This window comes from Bufo gargarizans, chromosome 8 (assembly GCF_014858855.1).
Source record: "Bufo gargarizans isolate SCDJY-AF-19 chromosome 8, ASM1485885v1, whole genome shotgun sequence".
Taxonomy (NCBI): domain Eukaryota; kingdom Metazoa; phylum Chordata; class Amphibia; order Anura; family Bufonidae; genus Bufo; species Bufo gargarizans.
This window is the reverse complement of record NC_058087.1, coordinates 27867591-27891335: the sequence shown is the minus strand read 5'-3', so window position 1 is coordinate 27891335 and position 23745 is coordinate 27867591. Positions and strand designations below refer to the sequence as shown.

General features: G+C 49.0%; 1 protein-coding gene across 5 annotated transcripts; it reads left to right on the top strand.

The window, feature by feature from the left end:
• The first annotated feature begins 1403 nt into the window (after positions 1-1403).
• On the top strand, positions 1404-19449 carry ZFAND2B (zinc finger AN1-type containing 2B). Of its 5 annotated transcripts, none has more exons than XM_044303298.1 (10): positions 1404-1451; positions 11163-11260; positions 11358-11452; positions 11542-11673; positions 13286-13437; positions 14564-14662; positions 14767-14821; positions 16342-16418; positions 17262-17337; positions 19130-19449. In XM_044303298.1, the coding sequence occupies exons 2-10, from the start codon at positions 11206-11208 to the stop codon at positions 19175-19177; spliced, it is 789 nt and encodes a 262-aa protein (XP_044159233.1). In that variant the 5' UTR covers positions 1404-1451; positions 11163-11205; the 3' UTR covers positions 19178-19449. The 5 variants fall into 5 exon arrangements, with proteins under 5 accessions (XP_044159233.1, XP_044159235.1, XP_044159237.1 ...); XM_044303300.1 differs by lacking the exon at positions 19130-19449 and adding an exon at positions 18900-19123; XM_044303299.1 differs by lacking the exon at positions 1404-1451 and adding an exon at positions 8970-9041.
• The last annotated feature ends 4296 nt before the right edge of the window (positions 19450-23745 follow it).

Here is a 23745-nt window from a genome sequence, read left to right as displayed (position 1 = left end):
ACATAGTGTCAGCAGTCACAACTGGGCCCCAGTATAGTGAGGACCGCGGGTGACGTGGGAAGTAAGGGACTGGATACGTAACTGCTGCAGATTTGGTGCGTTCACCCACAGTGTTTATAGGAAAAATGTTCCCTTTTTTTTTAATCATTGCCGATAATTTTCTTCATTGTCATCAGGCATCGTGAAATACAGAATACGACACAAACAATATTTTTGGGGTGTTTTTATGGGTCTATAATATTTTTGCAGGCGTTATCCCATAAGCTTCTCTATGTTAAACATCAAATGAATTAAATAAAAAAATTCTCCCAAAAATAACAAATTTAATTCATGCATAAAAAAAAACAACTAGGTTTAGGCAAAGGGTTTAGGCAGAAACGATTCTGTCCTGTGAGGGGGACCTGGTTTGATCCTTGCTTACTTCTCTATATACGACACTGGGTAATAGAAATACTTTGCTGAACTCTGGGGGCCGGTCATAACACATCTGCGGGGCCTGAAACCCCCAATGGTCGTGTCAGTGGGGTGGTGGATAATATGACGAATCGGCATGTATGCAATGGTTGTAGGTCATGTGGCGGATGCACCACAGCTGTGGGACGCCTGCAATGTGGCCTAAACCGCGCTGGTGTCTAGTTTGACGTGGTTTTCATATTGATTGTAGTTTCATTGGTAATTGATCAATCAAAACCAGGTGGCCTTACTGGGAAATTTTCCAGTGGGCTGATGCCCAGGGGGCCGCTTGAGCCCTCCTCCCTCATGGCCGGCCAGTGGAAGTTTTTGGGGATGTATTTTGTGATGGACTGTGGTATTTGGCTCTGTTGGGGTGGTATAATGTGCCGCAATATGGTATTGCAGGCCCCGCCTACTTGTGTTGGCCCCGTCTTCCATGTTTTTCGACCCCCACTACAAAACGGGGCCACTTTTACTATTTTTTCCAGGGCCACTTTCCCAGTCCGCCCCTGCGTGTCACCATCAACATGAAACTGCAATCTGAAAGCTGTGCCATTGCACATGATAGCTCAGTGTCAGCTAAAGTGCACCCTCAGTATGTGAACCCTGTCATATTAGAGGGAAAAGTACACAGAAAAGAGCTGACAACACAAATCCGCGCAAGAATTAAAATTTCCACAAAAAAAATAACATTTTGGTGAATTTATTATTGCTATGAAATTCAGAATCAGGTGATGCAACAACATGTATCACATAAGAATACCGAGTCACAAGTTGCACAACGCACGTCACATGAGAAACTGTCAAAAACAATACTTCCAGGCTTCCGTATTCGTCTTCTTGGGTGTACCAACATGGCCGATAGCCCCGCCCTCCCCTGATCGACAACCCTGTGCAGCCAATGGGTGATCCGCACTGCGAGGATGCTTTCGGTCTCCAGGGCAACGGAAAGGAAGTGACGTTATTTCCGGTGGCCCGGAGCCGCAGGCTGGGTTCTGGTGAGTGCTAACGGGTGTAGTCGGGTGGTCTGAGGGTATTACAGGGCGGGCGTGACTGTGCGGGGTCCGGGTGCCCGGAATTCGCCTGTATGCGGGATACATACCGCTCGGGTGTAATCTGCGCCTATAGGGTGAGGTCTTATAGGGTTATGTGTAGAGGGACCGCTCTTAAAGGGATTGTCCAGTTTCACCTCAGTGAAGCTTGTTCTGCAACTTTCTTATATACTTGCTGGTTCAGTTCTTTGCCATTGTCAAGATCTCTGCTTGCTTTCACTGAATACAGTTCTTGTTTACATCCAGAGTCTTGTGATCCTGTAAGGACCTGCTGCTTCTTACAGCAGAGGGTCTGTTACAGTTGTATCCAGTCCAGGCATACCTCCATGTGCATGAATTATTAAAGTCTGTAATGGGAGCGTCGGCCATTATTCAACGCTCCTTGTTTCCTGTGCTCACAGCGCAGTAATCGTTAATTTCTAACGATAATTTGTTTTCCCTTAGTCCTAACAGTGGCACAGATGGGGTATTCTGCCCCTGTGGACTGGTTAGGACAGGTGGAAGTTTAATGAACAATAAAAAACTCTGGCATGTACACGCCCTCCCTGCCCCCAATAAAGAGGGGCGTAGCCCTCATGCTATTGTGTAATAACAAGTAGACAAAAAAATAATAATAAACAAAGGGGGGGAAATTTGTGTGCCACTGTTAGGACTAAGGGAAAACAAATTATCGTTAGAAATTAACGATTCCCTTACGTCCTAACCAGTGGCACAGATGGGGATTTAGCAAGTAGAAACCCCCATGGGAGGGTCCTCATGCCTGGCGGAAGATAACACTGTACGGCCAAATGAGGAATAACCATGTACAGGTCCTTCTCAAAAAATTAGCATATTGTGATAAAGTTCATTATTTTCTGTAATGTACTGATAAACATTAGACTTTCATATATTTTAGATTCATTACACACCAACTGAAGTAGTTCAAGCCTTTTATTGTTTTAATATTGATGATTTTGGCATACAGCTCATGAAAACCCAAAATTCCTATCTCAAAAAATTAGCATATCATGAAAAGGTTCTCTAAACGAGCTATTAACCTAATCATCTGAATAAACTAATTAACTCTAAACACCTGCAAAAGATTCCTGAGGCTTTTAAAAACTCCCAGCCTGGTTCATTACTCAAAACCGCAATCATGGGTAAGACTGCCGACCAGACTGCTGTCCAGAAGGCCATCATTGACACCCTCAAGCAAGAGGGTAAGACACAGAAAGAAATTTCTGAAAGAATAGGCTGTTCCCAGAGAGCTGTATCAAGGCACCTCAGTGGGAAGTCTGTGGGAAGGAAAAAGTGTGGCAGAAAACGCTGCACAACAAGAAGAGGTGACCAGACCCTTAGGAAGATTGTGGAGAAGGACCGATTCCAGACCTTGGGGGACCTGCGGAAGCAGTGGACTGAGTCTGGAGTAGAAACATCCAGAGCCACCGTGTACAGGCGTGTGCAGGAAATGGGCTACAGGTGCCGCATTCCCCAGGTCAAGCCACTTTTGAACCAGAAACAGCGGCAGAAGCGCCTGACCTTGGCTACAGAGAAGCAGCACTGGACTGTTGCATGTCATTCGGAAATCAAGGTGCCAGAGTCTGGAGGAAGACTGGGGAGAGGGAAATGCCAAAATGCCTGAAGTCCAGTGTCAAGTACCCACAGTCAGTGATGGTCTGGGGTGCCATGTCAGCTGCTGGTGTTGGTCCACTGTGTTTTATCAAGGGCAGGATCAATGCAGCTAGCTATCAGGAGATTTTGGAGCACTTCATGCTTCCATCTGCTGAAAAGCTTTATGGAGATGAAGATTTCATTTTTCAGCACGACCTGGCACCTGCTCACAGTGCCAAAACCACTGGTAAATGGTTTACTGACCATGGTATTACTGTGCTCAATTGGCCTGCCAACTCTCCTGACCTGAACCCCATAGAGAATCTGTGGGATATTGGGAAGAGAAAGTTGAGAGACGCAAGACCCAACACTCTGGATGAGCTTAAGGCCGCTATCGAAGCCTCCTGGGCCTCCATAACACCTCAGCAGTGCCACAGGCTGATTGCCTCCATGCCACGCCGCATTGAAGCAGTGATTTCTGCAAAAGGATTCCCGACCAAGTATTGAGTGCATAACTGAACATAATTATTTGAAGGTTGACTTTTTTTGTATTAAAAACACTTTTCTTTTATTGGTCGGATGAAATATGCTAATTTTTTGAGATAGGAAATTTAGGTTTTCATGAGCTGTATGCCAAAATCATCAATATTAAAACAATAAAAGGCTTGAACTACTTCAGTTGGTCTGTAATGAATCTAAAATATATGAAAGTCTAATGTTTATCAGTACATTACAGAAAATAATGAACTTTATCACAATATGCTAATTTTTTTAGAAGGACCTGTATTCTAGTATCCACTCTATAGTGTGAGATAAAAGTGGAGTGAGAACTCCAAGAAGCTGACTTACAGATCACATCCAATGGGATCGAGCTTCTCTCTGCAAAAGAAGTGGCCACTGCTCGAGTAGAGTGGGCCCTTACAAATTCAGGGGGCTCCGAGCCCTGAGACATATGAGACTCCCGAATTGCCTCTTTAATCCAGCGACTGATGGAGGGCTTAGAGGCTTTCCTCCCCTTATGGGTACCGGAAAAAAGGATAAGGAGGTTTTCATCCTTCCTAAATACCTTGGAGCGTTCCAGGTAAATCCTAAGACATCTCGCAATGTCGAGGGTATGGAGCCCTCTTTCCTCAGAGGAGGGGGACGGAGCCAATGTTGGTAGGGAGATCACCTGGTTAATATTGTCAAAGGAGGGAACCTTTGGGATGAAGGTAGGTAAAAATTTGAGGAGTACCCGATCCTGCAGGAACTTTGTATAAGGCTCAAAGGCAGAAAAAGCCTGGAGTTCCCCAACTCGCTTTACAGAGGTAACAGCCAACAAGAAGGTGATCTTCCAGGTTAGAAACCTGAATCCCGCCTCCTCTAGGGGCTCAAAGGGGGGAGATGATAACCCCCTGAGCACGACCGATAAATCCCAAACCGGGATGAGTCTGATTACTGTAGGCTTTAATCTTGAGGCTCCCTTCAGGAATCTCTTGATAAGGGGGTCTTGAGAAACAGCTCTGTTGAGACAAGCAGAGATTGCTGAGATCTGCACTTTAAGGGTAGCGGGTGATAGCCCCCTGTCCAGACCGTCCTGTAGAAACTGTAAGATCATAGGGATGGAAGCTTCAGCGGATGTTTGCTGATGCCTAGAACACCAGGACTAAAAAATCTTCCAGATTCTGGAGTAGGCCTTGTTGGTCGCTTCTGATCTGGAGTGCTCCAGGGTTCTCAAGACAGACCCCGATAGCCCTTCTATCCTTGGAAGGGACTGATCAACCTCCAGGCTGTCAGGTTGAACATTTGAAGATTTGAGGAGACCTGGGTGCCCCCCGACACCAGTACTCTCTCTGGGGGAAGCCTCAGAAATTGACCCCGACTCATCTGTAGGAGTTGGGTAAACCAAGCTCTTTTCGGCCAGTATGGGATAATGGCGATAACTGACGCTTGGTCCTGCCTGATTTTCATCAAGACCCTTGGTATCAAGGAAATTGGAGGGAAGATGTAGGCCAGCCTGAACCTCCATGGGATTGACAGTGCATCTATTGCCACTGGGTTGTCCTCCCTGTAAAGGGAGCAATACCTCTCCACCTTGGTGTTGAACCTCGTTGCCATGAGATCGATCTCTGGCATGCCCCACCTGAGTGTTATCTCCTTGAAGACCTCTGGATGAAGTGACCATTCTCCGGTTGGAAGACCTCGGCTCAGGCGATCCGCAATCACATTGTGGACTCCGCGAATGTGAACGGCTGATAAGTGGGTGAGGTTCAGTTCTGCCCAATCCAAAATCACCCCTATCTCTCTCAGGAGACTTTGTGACCTCGTGCCTCCCTGCTTGTTGATATACAACACAGCGGTCATGCTGTCTGACTGTACCTTCACTGCCTTCCCTCGAATGATGGGAGCAACCTGGACTGTTTTGTCCTGAAGATGCGCACCCCAGCCTACTAGGGATGCGTCTGAAGTAAGTATGATCCAAGAGGGCTGGATCAGGGACTTGCCGTCCATGAGGTGGGACCACCACCTCAGAGAGGATCGGACTTTGTAAGGCAGGGAGAGCACGGAATTGAGTCCTACCGGACTGTGATTCCACTTGGCTAATACTTCCGACTGGAGCGGACGTAGATGCCATAATGCCCAAGGCACCGCCTCTGCGGTTGAAGACATTAGTCCCAACATCCTCATCCACGTTCGGATCGTTACCTGTTTTGGTACAGAGAGGGAATGGGCTGTCTGTTGTACGGTTTGCTTTCTTTCGGGAGTGAGATGAATCGTCATCCTGACTGAATCCACCATGAACCCCAGGAACCTTACTGAGGTGGCTGGTTGGAGTTGGGATTTGTCCCAATTGATTATCCATCCTAACTGATGTAGGAATGTAACAGCCTGTTGGATGTGTTGGGACAGGATCGCTTGGGAAGGAGCTCTGAGGAGCCAGTCGTCCAGGTATGGAACTATGCTCAAGCCTTGAAGTCTTAGTGCGGCCACCACAGAGACCACCACCTTGGTGAACATGTGTGGGGCTGAAGAAATCCCAAACGGGAGGGCCACAAACTGAAAATGTTTTAGGACCCCCCGATGTTTACTGCGATCCTTAAGAATCTTCTGGACCCAGGATGGATGGGAATATGGAGATAAGCATCCTTGAGGTCCAAGGTTGCCAAGAAATCTCCCGGCATAAGAAGATTGGTCACTGACTGGATAGTTTCCATACGGAACTTCTTTTGTCTTATGAAATGGTTGAAGAACCTCAGATCTATAATCATTCTCCACCCTCCGGTACTCTTGGGTACCAGGAAAACTGGGGAGTAGATACCTGTTCCCCTCTCTTGGAGAGGAACCTCTTCTAAGGCCCCCTTCTGGAAGTATTCTAGTACGTAACTTTCTAGAATCTTCTGCTTGTTGCTGGGAAGAAGCCTTGTCTGGACAAATTTGTCCAGAGGTCGACTGCTCAAGTCTACCAGGTAGCCCTGAGAAATTACACGCAGGACCCAACTGTCCTGGATATGATCCTGCCAACAAGGTAGAAAATGTTGTAGGCGACCGCCTACGGGAATGTGGGGAGAAGGGAGCCCGAGATTTCCAGTCAGACCGGCTAAATACCAAGAGCCTCGAGGAGGCCCGCAATCAGAGCGCCGAGGACTTCTTGGGGGGTCTAGAACCCCGAGAGGATTTCCCTCCTCTACGGGAACCCCAATTCCTCTGGGGTCTGGGTTGCGGTTCCGCTCTGGAACCATACCCCTTGCCCCGACCACGAAAGGACTGCTGGGGAAGGGACTTGCCCTTCTTGTCCGACAGCCCCTCCATTATTTGGTCCAGCTCTGCACCAAAAAGCTTGCCGGGTTCGTACGCCATGGCACAAAGATTGTGCTTAGAGGTCGTATCGGCCTTCCAGGGTTTCAACCAGAGCGGACGCCTGCCCGCGGTTGAAAGGGCCATAGATTTAGATGCCAGCTTCAGTTGTTGTGGAGCTGAGTCGCACAAGTAATCAATGGCAAGGCTGGCCGTCTTGCATGAGGCCAGAATGTCGTCCCTAGAGACCCCTTGGTCCAGGTCAGACTCAATTTGAGAGAACCTAGTCTTCAGAAAATTCGCCACTTCGGACGACGCAATCGCGACTGAGGCGGAGGCCGAGGAATAGGCGCGCCTAAGGGCGCAGTCCGCCTTCCGGTCCATCGGGTCCAACAAACTTGACCCGTCGTCTGAAGGGATCAGGGTCCTCCTGGATAATTTTGCAATCGCCATGTCCACCTTCGGGACAGGCCCCCAGGAAGATACCTGATCCTCCTTGACCGGGAACACGGCCTTGAACCTTTTGGTCAACACTGGACCCTTCTCTGGCTTTCTCCACTCTGTTCTCATCAGAGATAGGAGAGAATCATCCGCTTTAAAGGCCCTAGGCCCCCTAGAGGCAGAGGATGAGGCTTCCCCCGGGTCAACGTCCTGGTCCCCCGACCGGACGGACTTTAGTAGCCGCTGGGCCTTCTCCAGCGGGAAAAAATAGGAGAATCCATCCTCCTCGTCCGAGGAGGAGGCGGAACCTTCCCTCGCCTCCTGACCCCCCGAGACCTCCATCGCACGATGGGGGGAGGAGGGACGATGACGCTTGGCGACCAGGGCATTCTTCAGTTCCTGGATGGAGGCGTTGACCTGGGTCATGTTGGACTCCATGTACCCCTTCACCCAATCAACCACGTCGTGGACAGATGGCTCCAACTGGGGGATTGACTTGGCCCTACAGGGTGGGCAGCGGGAGAAGTCGTAAGAGTCCTCCAGGACAATCTGGCAGTCATGGCACTGCAGGTGGCGCCTCTTGCCCGCGGATTTCCTGCCGGGGTCTCGCTCTCCGTCACCGGTCGACGACATGGCTGAAAATTCAAGAAACATGAATTTAGCAAAATTCAAGAAAACAGAGCTTAATCGCAAGTTTCAGGATCTTTACCCAGAAGATCCTAGCAAGCTCTTATAGAAAGAAACAACGATTTTCAGCACAGAGGTCGCAAAACTCTCTAGCACCAAACACCAAACCACACTCAAGGTTGACAGCAAGCTGCGCTCCAGGAGACTGAACCTGGAGCCTCACCAAGTTTAAATAGGTTGTTTTGGCGCCAAAAAGAAAGTCCCGCCCACAAAGGGGGCGGGGTAATCTTAAGGGTTTATAACTTGGTCTAAAATGACCAAAATATAATTATGTGCCCCAGAGAGGGAACCTACACATTCAAAAGGCCCCCCACGGCCCCAAATAATCCAAAACAAACAATCCCGGCAGCGCAGCAGCGCTCCGGAGACAGACCCGGAAGTGACGTCACCCGACGTCACTTCCGCAAGATGGCGGTGCCCAGCAGAACATGCGGACGCCGCTACCGCCGCTCCAGCTGCTCCCGCTCCTACCCCGGCCACACCACCTGGCAAAGAGGTAAGCCCAATAGTGATAGGGCTCAGTGCAGGAGCGGAAACTAGCCAAGGCCCGAGATACGTCCTCCGGCCGCATAGAAGGAGCGGCTTAGTCCCCAAAGGGAACTAAATATCGAAAAATAAAAGGGGAAAAAAATACACTCTCTCCACCCGAGGGGGGGGAGTGCACCACCCGTCCCGTCCTGTCCGCAGGACAGAAAAAAACACAATAGCATGAGGGCTACGCCCCTCTTTATTGGGGGCAGGGAGGGCGTGTACATGCCAGAGTTTTTTATTGTTCATTAAACTTCCACCTGTCCTAACCAGTCCACAGGGGCAGAATACCCCATCTGTGCCACTGGTTAGGACGTAAGGGAATGACTGATAATGGCGTCTTTTTAAGTATGTGCCGCCATTATTAAAGTGGTTGGGCCCCGGGGGTACTGTGAAACACAGAAGCATTCTGATTTAACCCCTACTTTTCCAGCCCTCTCGCTCCGGTCCAACCCGCTGTTCTTGGTTTGCTTGGCTGCAGCAGTGACACCGATATGTATGGGAATAAACCGGAAAGTAATGCTTCTCTTATTATTATTATATTCCTTGTCTATTGTTATGACTCTATAATGTGCCATTCCTTTATTATTCCTACTAGAAGTTATGTATGAACTACTAGCAGTCGGCAATAAAGGTTCAGATGGGTGTCACCAGTTGGGGGGGGGGGGGGTTGTCCCTGCACAATCTTACACTGGCAGCACTGACTGGATCCTGTCCAACTGGTAAAACCCATTCCAAACTGCTAATAATTCATTCATAATGTCTAGCAGGAATAATAGAGGGATGACACAGGATATATAGCCATAATAATAGATGCTCCACCACGAATAATGGGAGTAACGCTCAGGGCAGGGCGCTTTCACGCGTACGTCACGCTGCTGTGAATAATTCACCATTGCTGCAGGCTTGAGAAAAATGTATCACCCTAAGGCCTCATGCACATGACCGTATGTATTTTGCGGTCCGCAAAAAATACGGATGATGTCCATGTGCATTCCGTATTTTTCAGAATGGAACAGCCGGCCCCTAATAGAACTGTACTATCCCTGTCTGTAATGCAGACAATAATAGGACGTGCAATTTTTTTGCAGAACGGAAATACGGACATACGGAAACGGAATGCACACGGGGTACCTTCCATTTTTTTTGCGGACCATTCATTGAAATGAATGGTTTTGCATTTGGTCCGCAAAAAACCCAGAACGGACACGGAAAGAAAATGCGTTCGTGTGCATGAGGCCTTAGGCTGAAAAAATTCCCAACTTCCGTAGTCCTTTTAAAGGGTTATTCCCATTAAAAGCGACAAAAATTTGTCTGGGATATACCATCGCTTAAAGGGGTTGACTGGTCAGTATGTGGTCGGTGAGGTCTGACTACTGCACCCTCCGCCTGTGACGTCACGTCCATCGGTCACATGACTTTTCCACTGCTCAGTCCCATTCAAGTGAATGAGGCCAGCTAGGGCTGAAATGATTATTCAAATTAATCGATTAACTCGACACAAATAAATCCTCGAATCGATGATTAGTTTGTGCCATGTGACCACAGAGTGTGAGTGAAGAGCTTGCTATTATTCACGCTCCGTGGTCACCCGCCTACTCGCATAACGCTGCTGAAGGCACTGGGGCGGGGGGGGGGAGCTGAAGGCACTGGGGCAGGGGGGAGCTGAAGGCACTGGGGCAGGGGGGAGCTGAAGGCACTGGGGCAGGGGGGAGCTGAAGGCACTGGGGCGGGGGAGAGCTGCTGGGGCTGGGGAGAGCTGAAGGCACTGGGGCGGGGGGGAGCTGAAGGCACTGGGGCGGGGGGGAGCTGAAAGCACTGGGGCGGGGGGGGAGCTGAAGGCACTGGGGCGGGGGGGAGCTGAAGGCACTGGGGCGGGGGGGGAGCTGAAGGCACTGGGGCGGGGGAGAGCTGCTGGGGAGAGCTGAAGGCACTGGGGCAGGGGGGAGCTGATGGCACTGGGGCAGGGGGGGAGCTGATGGCACTGGGGCAGGGGGGGAGCTGATGGCACTGGGGCAGGGGGGGGAGCTGATGGCACTGGGGCAGGGGGGGAGCGGATGGCACTGGGGGGAACTGATGCACTTGGGCTGATCGCACAGGAGGGAACGAAGGGTGTTGGGGACTAATGGCAGGGGGTCTGATGAGTTTTTATAAAGGAAAACGGTCTATTAATTCATGTTTTCTTATTAGAATACTCGATTAATCGTAAAAATAATTGGTAGAATACTCGATTACTAAAATAATTGTTTGCTGCAGTTCCCTGTACCACCTGGTTTCTGGGGCAGAACTAAGAAGGGGACACATCTCTAAACCTGCAGTGTGGCTCCAGAGGTCGGGCCCCCAGTGATCATAAATTTAAGGCATATCTCAGCGCATTTACCATCACTTTACAAGATGGGGATGCCCCAGTAACACAGCTGTGGAAAATGTATTACTAGATGGTGTCCATTTAGTTGAATGGTTGCATTAAGTCCTCCAGAGCAGGAGCTCCTCTGAGAGCGGGGGAGTAAGGGGGATCCCGACTGGTGTCATACACAGGAGACATTCTGTAATGGCGCTATCCCTGATCTTTTCTTTGCAGCCGTCTCTTCCGCTCCTTTTATGACTGTTGTATTTTCTCGTTCTCTTCCCCTCCAGGCGGTTTTTAGTTTTTATATCTTCATTTTTGTAAGTTTACGCCATGGAGTTCCCGGACCTCGGGCAGCATTGCTCGGAACCGACCTGCAAGCAGCTGGGTAAGGACTCCGCTGAGCAGGGGGAGGAAATGTAAGACATGGAATTGGTTAAGGAGCCTCATCCCTGTCCTCTCCTCCCTGTCCTCTCCTCCCACAGATTTTCTACCTCTCAAATGTGACGCCTGTGAGCAGATTTTCTGCAAAGACCACATAATGTACGCCCTCCACAACTGCAGCTCCGCGTACAAGAAGGTAATGCCACGGCCCGCTGTGTAGATGACTGGATGTCTCTCTCGTATGTGGATGTCGTGTGTTGTACTGGGACGTGTGCTGTCTTTCAGGATGTGCAGGTTCCAGTTTGTCCCCTCTGTAACATCCCAATCCCTGTTAAAAGAGGACAGACGCCAGACATCGTCGTCGGGGAGCACATTGATCGCGACTGCAGGTCGGACCCGGCTCAGCAGAAGCGCAAGGTGAGCAGAGGTGTGCCATAAAAGGGTTAAATGATTTTGGGGGGGGGGGGGGGTTCCCTGCTAATTACAAGGACAAACCTGTATTCAGGGGCGGATTGGCCCTAGACCCTACAGGGAATTTTCCCAGCGGGCTGCCCCCAAGCCCTCGATGCGATTCCGTCAAGTACATAATGATCTGATGCTCTGAGAATTAGGCTCCATTCACACGTCCGTGGTGTGTTGCGGACCCGCAACACACCCGCCTGGCACCCCTATAGAAATGCCTATTCTTGTCCGCAGCTGCGGACAAGAATAGGACATGTTCTATCTTTTGCGGAGCTGCGGACCCGAAGATCGGGGCCGTGCTCCGCGGATGCGGACAGCACACTGTGTACTGTCCGCATCCAGTCCGTCCCCATAGAAAATGAATGGGTCCGCACCCGTTCCGCAAAATTGCGGACCCATTTGCGGACGTGTGAATGGAGCTTTAAAGGGGTTGTCTCCTCTCAGACACTGGGGGCATATGGCTAGGCTATGCCCGCATTGTCTTATAGATGCGGGGCCCGCACCTATATCTGGAACGGAGCCCCGCAAAGTGGTGGCTGGAGGACTCCTGGTCCGGCCACCACCAAGCACGCTCCCTATAGAAGTGAATGGGAGCGCTCCGCGCATGACCGGCCGCCGCTCCCATTCACCTCTATGGGCATGACGGAAATAGCTAAGCCAGCGCTCGGCTATTTTTGGAGGCCCCTTAGAAAATGAATGGATGGCGGCTCCGCAGTGCGCCCTCCACCACTTTTGGGGCTCCGTTCTTGATATAGGTGCGGGTCCCAGCGGTGGGACCTGTACCTATAAGACAATGTGAACATATCCTAGCAATATGCCCCCATTGTCTGTGATGAGACAATCCCTTTATTACTAGGCGCATCAGGTACTTATGCACCTGGCCGACACCCGCAGCCGCTCTCCTGAATTCAAGTCCTCAGGACGGGGATACAGTTGAATACTGCAGCAGGGAGGGCAGTATTTTGTGCTGCACTGTGGTATTTGGTTCTGCTGGGGCAGTGTTTTGTGCTGCACTACTGTATTGTTAGCCCTGACCCACTTACAACATGGGGCTGCTTTTAGGTTTTCCAGGCCCATTTTAATTTTCCAGTCCGCCCCTGGCACAGTTTTGGGTTAAAAACCAGCAGACCCCTTTTTTACCATGCTCCTTAAATTGGTTATCCAACATGATATCAGACCTTACAGAGTGGCCGACCCACTGTGGTGATCATACTTACCTGATCCCCATAGCTAGGTTCGGTCCCTGTCGTTCCACGGCTGGCTCTTCATCTGTCATCTTGTCATGATGCGAATGGAGCAGGTCACCACTGCGGCCAGGAATTGGTTGCAGCGGTCACGTAACCCCTATCAACAGGATGTTGACTTTAACACAGCAGGGAGACGAAGAGCCCGCCGTGGAAAAATGGAGACCAATCCCAGCGAAAACCAGGTATGCATGATCGCCACCACGGATTGGCCGCTCTGCAAGGTCTGATGTAACTCAGATAACCCCTTTAATAATTGAGTTGCAGCTTTGATGTTTGCCAATCGGAGCGTGTACCCCCAGCCCTGCTGTGTCTGTATTTAGATCTTCACTAATAAATGCGGGAAGCCGGGCTGCCGGCAGAAAGAACTCATGAAAGTGATCTGTGAAGACTGCCACGGAAACTTCTGCCTCAAGCATAGGCACCCACTTGATCATGAATGCAAAGGCAACAGCACCCCCATCTCCCGGGCAGGGTGAGTCCTTACAGCTTGAGCGTGTGTGTACCGAAATCTCATGACTGGGAAGCAGCCGTTAGACTACCCTGGAAGGGCTATCCCATCTCAAACATTTATGGCTCTTTTTGCCTTCAATGTCTGATAAATGCGGATCCCACCTCTGGGACTCCTGGGCACCTATTTCAAGAACATGCCCCCCCAACCTCATCCTACCTGGATCTGTTTGGGATTAGGGAACAGTCAGACGGGCCGTGCTGTGAAGTTTCTGTAACTCCCATTCACTTGTATAGGAGCTATGGAAACGGCGTCCAAGACCCAACCGCTTCTGGCTGCTGCATCCATGTGGGACGGGGCTGGCGGCTCCCCATTCTAGGGATAGGTGCGGGTCCCATAGGTGGGATCTGCAACCTGTGGATATGCAAAATACATTGACAAATCTAAAGGATGTGTTTGATTGGTAGCCTGGCCATTTGGAGAATGGGGGACCTGTGCCCCCTCCCAGTCCTGCTGTGTATCCGGGCCCACATGGGAGCAGACATTTCTGTAGGAATCCATGGAGAGTGATTAGTATGCTTCTGGACACGTCCATTCAGAAAGGCGGTCTATCTTCTCTCCCACTTTGCCTCAGCTTCAGAACAGTATTGTGGGATTCCTATTCTCCTATGGTGGGGGTCTCATCCGTCAGACTCTTTAAGGGGTTGTCTCTCATCTGAGGCATTGTTGGTATATTTCTACGATATGCCAACAATGTCAGACAGGTACGGGTCCCAACTCTGAGACCCGCACCTGTCTCCACAATGGGGCCTCCGAAAGTGAAGGAGAGTGCACCGCGCGTGCACAGCATGCTCTCCATTCATTTTCGGAAGTCCACTCGGCTAGTCCCGTAGAAATGAATGGAGAGTGCACTGCGCAAGCGCTCCACCAGTCGATTCACCTCTGTGGGACGGCCGGAGATAGCTGAGCCAGTGCTCGGCTATTTTCGGCAGTCTCAAAGGAATGAATAAAGGGTGGCTGGGGGGGTTCTGTTCTGGAGATAGGTGCTGGTCCCCTTTAACCATCAGACGTGCTATCCCGTGGCTATGTCATACATCCTATGGCTGCGTTGGTTTTACCACTTTAGTGATTAATTGCTTTGTCTTCACAGGCATGCCGCGTTGCTCAGGTCTCAGGCTTCCTCTTCCAAAGCCCCAGCTTCCTCTAGTCACACAGCAGCCAAGCCAGCATCACAACCTCAGCGCAGCAGGTACTGGAGAAGAGCTTTTATCAAGTTTTGGGCAACGTTTTTTCCATCTACGTCAGATCTGTTTCTATTTTGTGGTTCATGTTATGTTGTTCTGTGTTTTATAGAGCAAGTGTTCCTATTGCCCATCCACCCGCTGCAGCCGCTCTACAGAACGGATTAGTAAGTGCAGACCCCACCTCGCAAAGACCGTATTGTGCACCTACCAGCACCCAGCAGAGCACAGACGACTCTGTTCCCTACACAAACACACCTGCTTATTACCCCACTAGGGGGCAAACTGTTTGATGTGGTCATTCAGGGCAATGGGAGGCATAAGCAGCAGTATGCACATTGCCCCCTAGTGGCAGCAACAGCCGTTGCCCTCTAAAGAAGACCTGGCGCCTCTCCTGACATGTCTGTGTTACTATTGCTTGCAGTAGTAATTCTGGAGCATTTAACCTCTATGTTGTGCCATTCCTTTATAATTCCTGCTAGAAGTATATAAATAAAGGTGCTACTGGGTGTTACCATTTGGGCGTGTCCTTGCAGTCTGATGCTGGCAGCACTGATTGTCGCTGCACAGTCTGACACTGTCCAAACAGCGGTAACAACTCAGTTGTACATTTTTTTTGTAACATTTTTGTAGGAATAACAGAGGAATGGTACAACATAGAGTCAAAAGAATAGACGATCAAGAATACAAAATGGATAGAAAACTGACATGTCAGGAGAGGGGACAAGTCCTCGCTAAAACTTGTTTAGACGTGACCCTATGCCGTCACTGTATGTGGCTGATAGGAGTGTTCTTTCTCAGGTCTCAGCCCATGTACTGAAAATAATGTCAAATATCTATTGACTTTTTGGGACTTAAAGGTGTTATCTAATTTCTCATGTGCCGGTCCCCTCACAGGTGATATACTTACCCCTCTCCCTGCCCTGCCTCTGCTGCTTTTCCCCATACGCGGATGAAAACACCCGGTGTGGGGGGTAGCAGCCAATGGCAGGCGGGGACGAGCCTCCCTAGCGTCACCCGCGATACTAAGGAGGCTCATCCCCGTCCCCACCTGCCATTGGCTGCTCCCCCCCCCCCCCCCCCCCCCGACACCGGATGTACAGGGAGAAGCAGCAGTGGCGGTGCGGGGACCAGGAGCATTGCCGGGAGCGGGTTTAGTATATTACCTGTGAGATTACCTGTGAGGGGCCCGACACATGTGGGGGTGGTTTTTGAGAAATTGGATAACCCCTCTAAAGTCGGTGGACCCTTTTTTTTAAATTTAATTTGTAGCTGTCCTTTCAGAATGAGCTTTCATGTGATAACACTCTACCTGGCCATTATATGACTCGTGTCTGACATTTTTATAGAAATTTTTCACTGTGTATTCTGTCTGTAATTCTCATGGTGTCTGAGCTGGCGGCTGGAGACATGTCTGCCCATACACTGCACAGGGAGAAAGGGCAGCAGAAACGGTGCACGGTACACAGCAGAACTAAGCAGTTTAGATGTGAATCCAGCAGTAAAATGAGGCAGTAAATCATGAACCAGCAGCAGTCTCTCTGCCTGTCTGCAGCAGCCCCTTCCCCTCTCCATAAAGTGCTATATAATCTGCTATTTAAAGATAAAAAATTTCTCCAATGGTGTCCACTGCCTGTAATGAATTTGTGCTGTGTGTTCCTTATATGACTGTATTTCCTTCTCTTAGTCAGAAGAAGAAGCTTTACAGAGGGCTTTGGAAATGTCACTTGCAGAATCGGCACAGAATGCGACTCCGCAGCACAGGTACAGTAATTAATACTGGTGTCTACGTGCAGCAGTTACCTGGACACCTTCTCTTATGCCGGCATACTGCAGCCCAGCTCCCATTCACTTGCACGCTGCAGTATTCCATCACAGCCTCTGCACAGTGGACAGAGCCGCCTTCTTCCGACTCTGTCCACTCTTTTGTTTCCTGCGCCAAAAACAGCTAACCGTTTAGGTGCCGAGTGTTGGGGCTCCACTGATCTGATGTTGATGACCTATCCTACAGACTGGAAGAAAACATTTTAAAGGGTTTATCCAGTAATAGATAATGATGACCTATCCTGTCAATATATATATTAGGGGATAACCCCTTTAAAGGGCTTCTGTCACCCCACTAAAGTGCGCCTGCGCCGATGACGTCTTCTCGTTCGGTGATGTCATCGGCGCAGGCGCACTGAGGGAGTTCTGAGGAGACGAGCCTCCTCATCTCAGAGCGCCTGCGCCGAATGAACAGAGGCGCGCGATTTTTGAAATACTGACAGGGCCGGCCGGAGGAGGAGATCGCGGCTGGCCCTGTCAATCAATACGACGAGGGGGTGGTTTTTTGCGGCGGCTACCAGCGAGTAGACGCCCTACTTGCTGGTAGAGACCTGATTTGCATATTATAAAACTTCGTTTTCTTAAGAAACGGGCGAATGAAAGTAAGTGACAACATTATATTCTCATATATCGCGCTATAAGGAATGTAACTAGCCCCAAAAAAAAAAAAGACTTTAGTGGGGTGACAGAAGCCCTTTAAGGATTGCAAAGGGGGGGGTTATACTGTACCCTATGATGTTCTGTTTTTTAGCTGCTTTTGATGAATATTCTGTCGTCTCTCAGCTCTCAGGAAGAAGAGGATTTGGCTCTTGCCCAAGCTCTGTCCGCTAGTGAGGAAGAATACAGACGGCAGCAGGCGGTGAGTAGAATCCGGCCAGGTTGGGTATATCTAACATGTGCATGGTACACGCCTCTCAGAGTCTGGGTTCATGCCTGCAATGTAATATGTGACACAATCCTCAAAGTATCAATCTGTGTATATATGATGGCTAAAATAACCTTGATTTACAGTCTGGAGTGATTGTGAACGCCATCAGCCCTTGTATGACTTGTAGGTGCAATGTTGTGGAGCACCTTAAATTTTTTATTGAGAATGGTGAGGAATTACCGATCCTCCGCTTCTTCCCTGGACCCCTCTGTATGCCGTCCTCCAGTTATGGCTTTCTGACCTGGACATGTGACTGCTGCAGTGGACCCTACTGAGATCCCTGCTGCAGCCAGTCAGTCATGTTGGAATGTCATTGATGGAGGTCCGTATATGGAGAGAATGGTGAGTGATCTGGAAAGCTGTGGAATGGGATTTTTGGGGGGAGTCGTTAAGTAGAATATCACTTTATTATATTAGATCACTAACCTTTTTGGGCAAACATTTTGAAGAGCTTGACGACCTGTTTAACGACACATGTGTTATACTGCATGACCAAGATAAGCAGCTGCCACAATAGGCAGTGGCAAAGCAAGTGTGTGGAGAGGCTAGCACAGAGCAAATGAACCAGGAGGGTCATCTGGGGAGGACTAGATTGACTCTTCATTGACCCGCTAATGTTGTGAGGAGTGCATATAAAACAAGTGTAAAATGACAGAATTACAAAAAAATCGAATGCACTTCAAATGGTCATCTGGGTTAGAAAATTCATTATTTAAAGGGGTATGCTCCTCTTAAACATTTATTATATATCCACTGGGTCCAAATACCATAAATGTCTGATAGGTGCGGGTCCCGCCTCTAGAACGGGGGTCCTTTGAGCCGCTGGCCACCACATCCAGATGGCATGAGTTGTCCGGGGTTACAGTCAAACTCGCTGTGCTGCAGTTCCTTAACTCCCAGTCACTTCTGTGCCACATGAGTGCCCCCCTGCCATCAGCTTATATTCAGGGGTTCTTCAGTGTGCGACCACTTTAAAGGGGTTCTCTGGGCTTTTTCATATTGATGACCTATCCTCAGGATAGGTCATCAATATCAGATTGGCGGGGGTTCGACTCCCGGACCCACGCTGATCAGGAGACGGCGCTCGCTGTGTGCACGTGCCATTTCCCTTCTCTCTTCCTGCTGTCCCATAGACATACAGCAGCCAAACAGGAAGGGAGACGGCGCGTGCGTCTCCTCAAACAGCTGATCGGCGGAGGTGCTGGGTGTCGGACCCCCGCTGATATGATATTGATGACTTGAGGATAGGTCATCCAATATGAAAAAGCCCAGAGAACCCCTTTGATTCTATTAAAGGTAATAATGGCGGTGGTGACCCTTTAATTTTCCTGTCTGACATCTCTATAAAGAATGGCCCGCTCCCCTCTATAATGCGTCTGTAGCTGCTCATCCCACAATGTACAAGGTACCAATAGACCAACACTCCTCGAAAAAGGGAAAATCCAATGAAAGAAAAGAAAAAACATTTTTTTTCCAAATATTTTTTCCTTCAGCGCTCTGACCGTCACACTTAGGATTTTGCATGCCTCGTAGCACAGCATTGTGCACACAGGTAAGTGGTTATATACGTCTTTTTTTTAAATACTTCTTTTCTGTTGGCGGCACGGCGTGTTCGCCTATTGTACCTTGTATGTTATCTGTTGATTTACGGCTGTCATCTTGTTGAAGTTTTTACACTTTGATTTAAGCTTGCGCTAAATAAACCTGTAATATCTGAATCCAGGGGCAGGAGAGTCGTACTGCCAAACAGAGCACCTGCAATATGTGCTAGCGCCACCCGGACCAGCCCTCACTCAGCACAGATACAGAATCGGGACCTAATTAAAGCTGCAACGCCTCGCTGGTTTGCCAAGGACGACAGAAGTGGACTGGGATTTACATGCATCGATTTCTTTGCAGTCTGTTTTTTTTTTGGCACAGTGGCCATTAACTTGCAGATCACTTGAAGTGGGTTTATGACCTTCATAGGTGGACAGCAGGTGATTAAAGGGAACGTGACTAGTGTTGAGCGAACTTGTGTTTTAAGTTCGGCGTCTAAAGTTCAGGTTCAGGTTATCGAAGTATCCCGTTATGGATTCTAAATTCCATTATGGTCCGTGGTAGCAGAATCCATAACGGGATACTTCGATAACCTGAACCCGAGCTTTAGACGCCGAACTTAAAACACAAGTTCGCTCAACACTAAATGTGACCATTGTTTGGGGGCGCGATACAACCAGCAGGGGTTTAGCTTTGTAATGATGCCCTCGTGAAACCAGGCTGTTGCGGGATTACCTGTGCACACTCGTTGATGAGGTGTGCTGTCCTCGGCTTCATATGCACAGTATAATGCACAGTTTTAATGGAGCATGCTCAGAAAGCCAGACCCCAGCTGCACAAAGCAAGTGACAGGTTCCCTTTAAGGACTACATGGGACTCTCCTGCTGCCCTTGTTTTATGGCCTCAGGTCCGCCATGAGCTGCACAGTCTTGGGATGTCGGAAATATCTGTAACGCCTGTGAAAGAGAAATTCCAGTCTTAAAGGGGTTTTCTAGGAGTTAAATATTGATGCCCTGTCATCTGCATAGATCATCATATCTCATCAGTGGAGATCTGGCTTCCAGCACGCCCGCAGCGCATGAGTGAGCCTTTCCCAAAACTTAAGACGTCACATCCATCGGTCGCATAGGCCTGAGCTGCAATACCAAGCACAGCCACTATACAGGTTACGGCGCTGTTCTATCAGGAGACTGTAGCGCCGGAGCCTCTTCAATCAGCTGGGGTGTTGTGTCTGACCCCCAACGATCTGACAATATTGATGTCCTGAGAATTAGGTCATGAATATTTAACTCCTGGAAACCCCCTTTAATAGGGGGGGACCTATATAGGGGGGGACCTATCAAAACTAATGCAAAGGAGAAGTCAAGGACTTGATTGGCTTGACGTTTTCTTTTCACCAGTTCTTGGTCGTCCCAGCAGGTGGCGACAGCGAGCTTCTCCCTGAATATAGACAGTGTAAGAGCTGAACGCCATAAGATGCTGACTTATGATTGGCGGGCACGTTCAGATGCAGACAGATTTTTTTTGTGCTGCCCCATGTGATTGGCTTTTTATAAGATTCCAGTCACTAGCATTAGACTGTATTTGGTTATGGATTTGCACCAAATACTGCCGCGTCTGAACACGGATATATGGTATCATTCAGATTTCTAACCATTGTGGCTGGAATTCCTCTTGGAGAAGAAATTGGCCATGGAAGATTTGCTCCAGAGGTAGAAGGTCTTTAACCAACTCTTAATTCCAAAGAAATGTTGTATATACGCAAGACATGCCTTTAATTCTCTTTGTCTGGCTCACACTTGTACTTTTCCATTCCTCTGACTTAAAGGGATTGTCTGGGATTTTTATACTGATGGTCTATCCTCCAGAATAGGCCATTACAATCTTAGGGCTCATGCACACAACCGTATGTATTTTGCGGTCTGCAAAAAACGGATCCGTGCATTCCATATTTTGTGGAACGGAACAGCTGGCCCCTAATAGAACAGTCCTATCCCTGTCCGAATGCACACAGACAAACTTCAGCTTTTTTTTTTTTTGCGGACCCATTGATATGAATGGCTCCGCATGCGGTCCGCAAAAAAAATGGAACAGTCACCGAAATAGAATAAGTTCGTGTGCATGAGCCCTTATTGTGGGGGTCCATCACCCTCCCCCCCTGACGTTCAGCTCCGGAACTACACAGCTCCATCCATTGTGCAGTGGTCAGATGTGGTTACTGCAGCATTCACTACACTATGGATGAACCTGTGTAGTTCCAGCACCAGAGCAACTTCAAAACAGCTGAACGGCTGGGGTGCGGGGTGTCAGACCCCCCCCCCCCCACCGTTCAGATACGGATGGCCTATCCTGAGGATAGACCATCTGTATAAAAGCCTTGGAAGCAGCACTTCGGAAAAAACTGTTTAATGCCAAGTGCAGGGCGTGTGGGGCAGAGCGTGACACAGTGAATCTCTTCGCCCCTCCAGGCCTTGCACTACACACTATATGTTTTTTGCCCGGGGTGTTTCTTTAACATAGTCTGTGTCACATGCATATTATAGATCTATGTTTGCAGCTGCCGCCTACAAGTCTGAACAGGCTTCACGGTGACGAATAGCTCTGCTGTGTATAAGAGAAATCCACGTGGTGCTGATCTTCAGAAAAACGTCAGATGCTCATATCGTATATAACAGATGAGATGGAGGAAGGGGTCAAGAATAAAAGGGGTTCTCTGATCTATTCCCAAGATGACAACTTATCACTGGTAAGTGTCTGATCGGTGGGGGCCCGGTCGCTGGGACCACATCTGATCATGAGGACGGCGGTCTGCGTCCACGCTGCTGCACAATTCAACTCTATGGGACCACTGCAGATGGAGAAGCCACGGTACTGTATTCTCAGCAGGCCTATAGACTTTGAATGGAGGGGCTGTGTTCAGACAGGGCACCCAGGATCGTGGGGGTCCCCGCAGTTGTACCCTCAACGATCAGACACTTAATATATCCTGTGGATACGTGATGTATAAGTTGTACAAAAGGAACCTTCCTCAACTTTCCAATATAATTTGTGTGTCAAGTCATCACCATTCCCAAAATCTCTGCTTGCTGTCAGTGAATGGGAGCTTGTTTGTAGACACAGCTGCTGTTTGTTACAGTGCAGCCAGTCCTCTGTGAGCAGAAAACAGCAGCACAAATCTCTTACCTGCCCTTCACTTCACGGCGATGCTTCTTACCCGAACTGATACATTGTAACAAAGCGCAGCTGTGCGGGGATGAGTCAGGAAAGATTGGCTGCACCCTAATTTTATAATTTTTTTATAAAGGGTTTTTCCAGGACCCAGCCAGTCCCACAACCCACCTTTGTTACCTGTATGAGAGCTTGTAATATACTTACTGCTCCAACCCTGCAGGGATCAGCCTCCCGCGAGCCAAGTCACATGGCGCTTCTATTCTGAAAAGCTTCTGCTGACATCATGTCTTTACCAGTTTTTCGGTCTGGGCTGTGGACAGGAGGTCCCTTCTGCTGTGGCCGGGGCCAGGCTTATTCCTCCCCCTGTCATAAGCACAAACTCCTGAATCCACCTCTGGGGAGAGGAATAGTTCTAGCTCCATCCACAGCGGAGGTGACCTCCAGAGCCCAGGCCCAAAACCTGGTAAAGTTGGCGAAAGCTGGATTTTCAGAAGAGGAGCGTCACGTGACTGCGGAGGCCGATCCACACAACTTTGGAACGGTAAGTATATTACAGACTTTCTTCTACAAGTGTGTATTTAACTTGCTTTGGCTGCGTTCACATCTCCGTTTTGGCGATCCGTCACGAATGCCGGCTGTTGGGCGGACAAAAGAACGTTGCATGTAACGATTTTTGTCCAGCCAAAACCCAGCATTTATGCCGGAACAGACTGCTGGTTCTCCGAACGGAGAAGTGAACGAAGACTAAGCAGGGCCCACTTGGTCTCAGAAAACCTATTTTTAAATGATAAAATTGTGATTACCTGCAGCCACCACTAGAGGGAGCTTGCTGCATATGACTTTGACCTTGATGATCACATAGTATGCAGTAAGCGCCTGTGCTCCCCCTAGTGGTGGCTTCAGGCAGAGAGAACTTTACCACTGAACACTTGGCATTTGGAGCTCTGTATCAGAATGGAAATTTCAGGTTGAGGGAAATATCTTGACTTTGCACACAAACATTAGTAAATGCTCCAATTTAGCACAAGTGTGAAGTGTTCAGAGTCATGGCGCAAATTGCCATTGGTCAGAATCAATTTTTTTTTGTTATGCCACAGATAGAGTCCGGAACAAATTTACGATCATAAGCGATAATTGTTACGTCTGTGGTCAGCATCATTTTGGGCACTGTCCAGTCGGTGTTTACAGTGTATAGGGACACACCCTATTGAGACCAGGGGAAATAGTAACCCCCAGCTGTCAATTTAGTCTTCCATTTCCTGGAGGAGTAACGGAGGAAGAGCACAACAAAATTATTAGAAAAGATGCTGCAGCTTTTTTATTTTGACAGGGAATAGAAGCATTTATTAAAGAAGATTTCAGGAGAGCTCAGAGGTCCCCTTTAAAATCTACCCCTATTTGCGATACTACATCTCCCTCTTTCTTCTCCCTGTACTATTCTGTTCCCCATCTCATACTGTTTCCACGCTGAAGCGGGGCGATTTTGGGTATAATGGTCTCTTGCTTCCTCTTGCCTAAGTGGAATGGACCTAAAACAAGTCTGTGCAGCATAGAGAGGCAGTGTATTGTACAGCACTTAGACCTTCACGCACTGAAATAGTAGTCACCGAGAAGAGAAGTCGAGTTGTT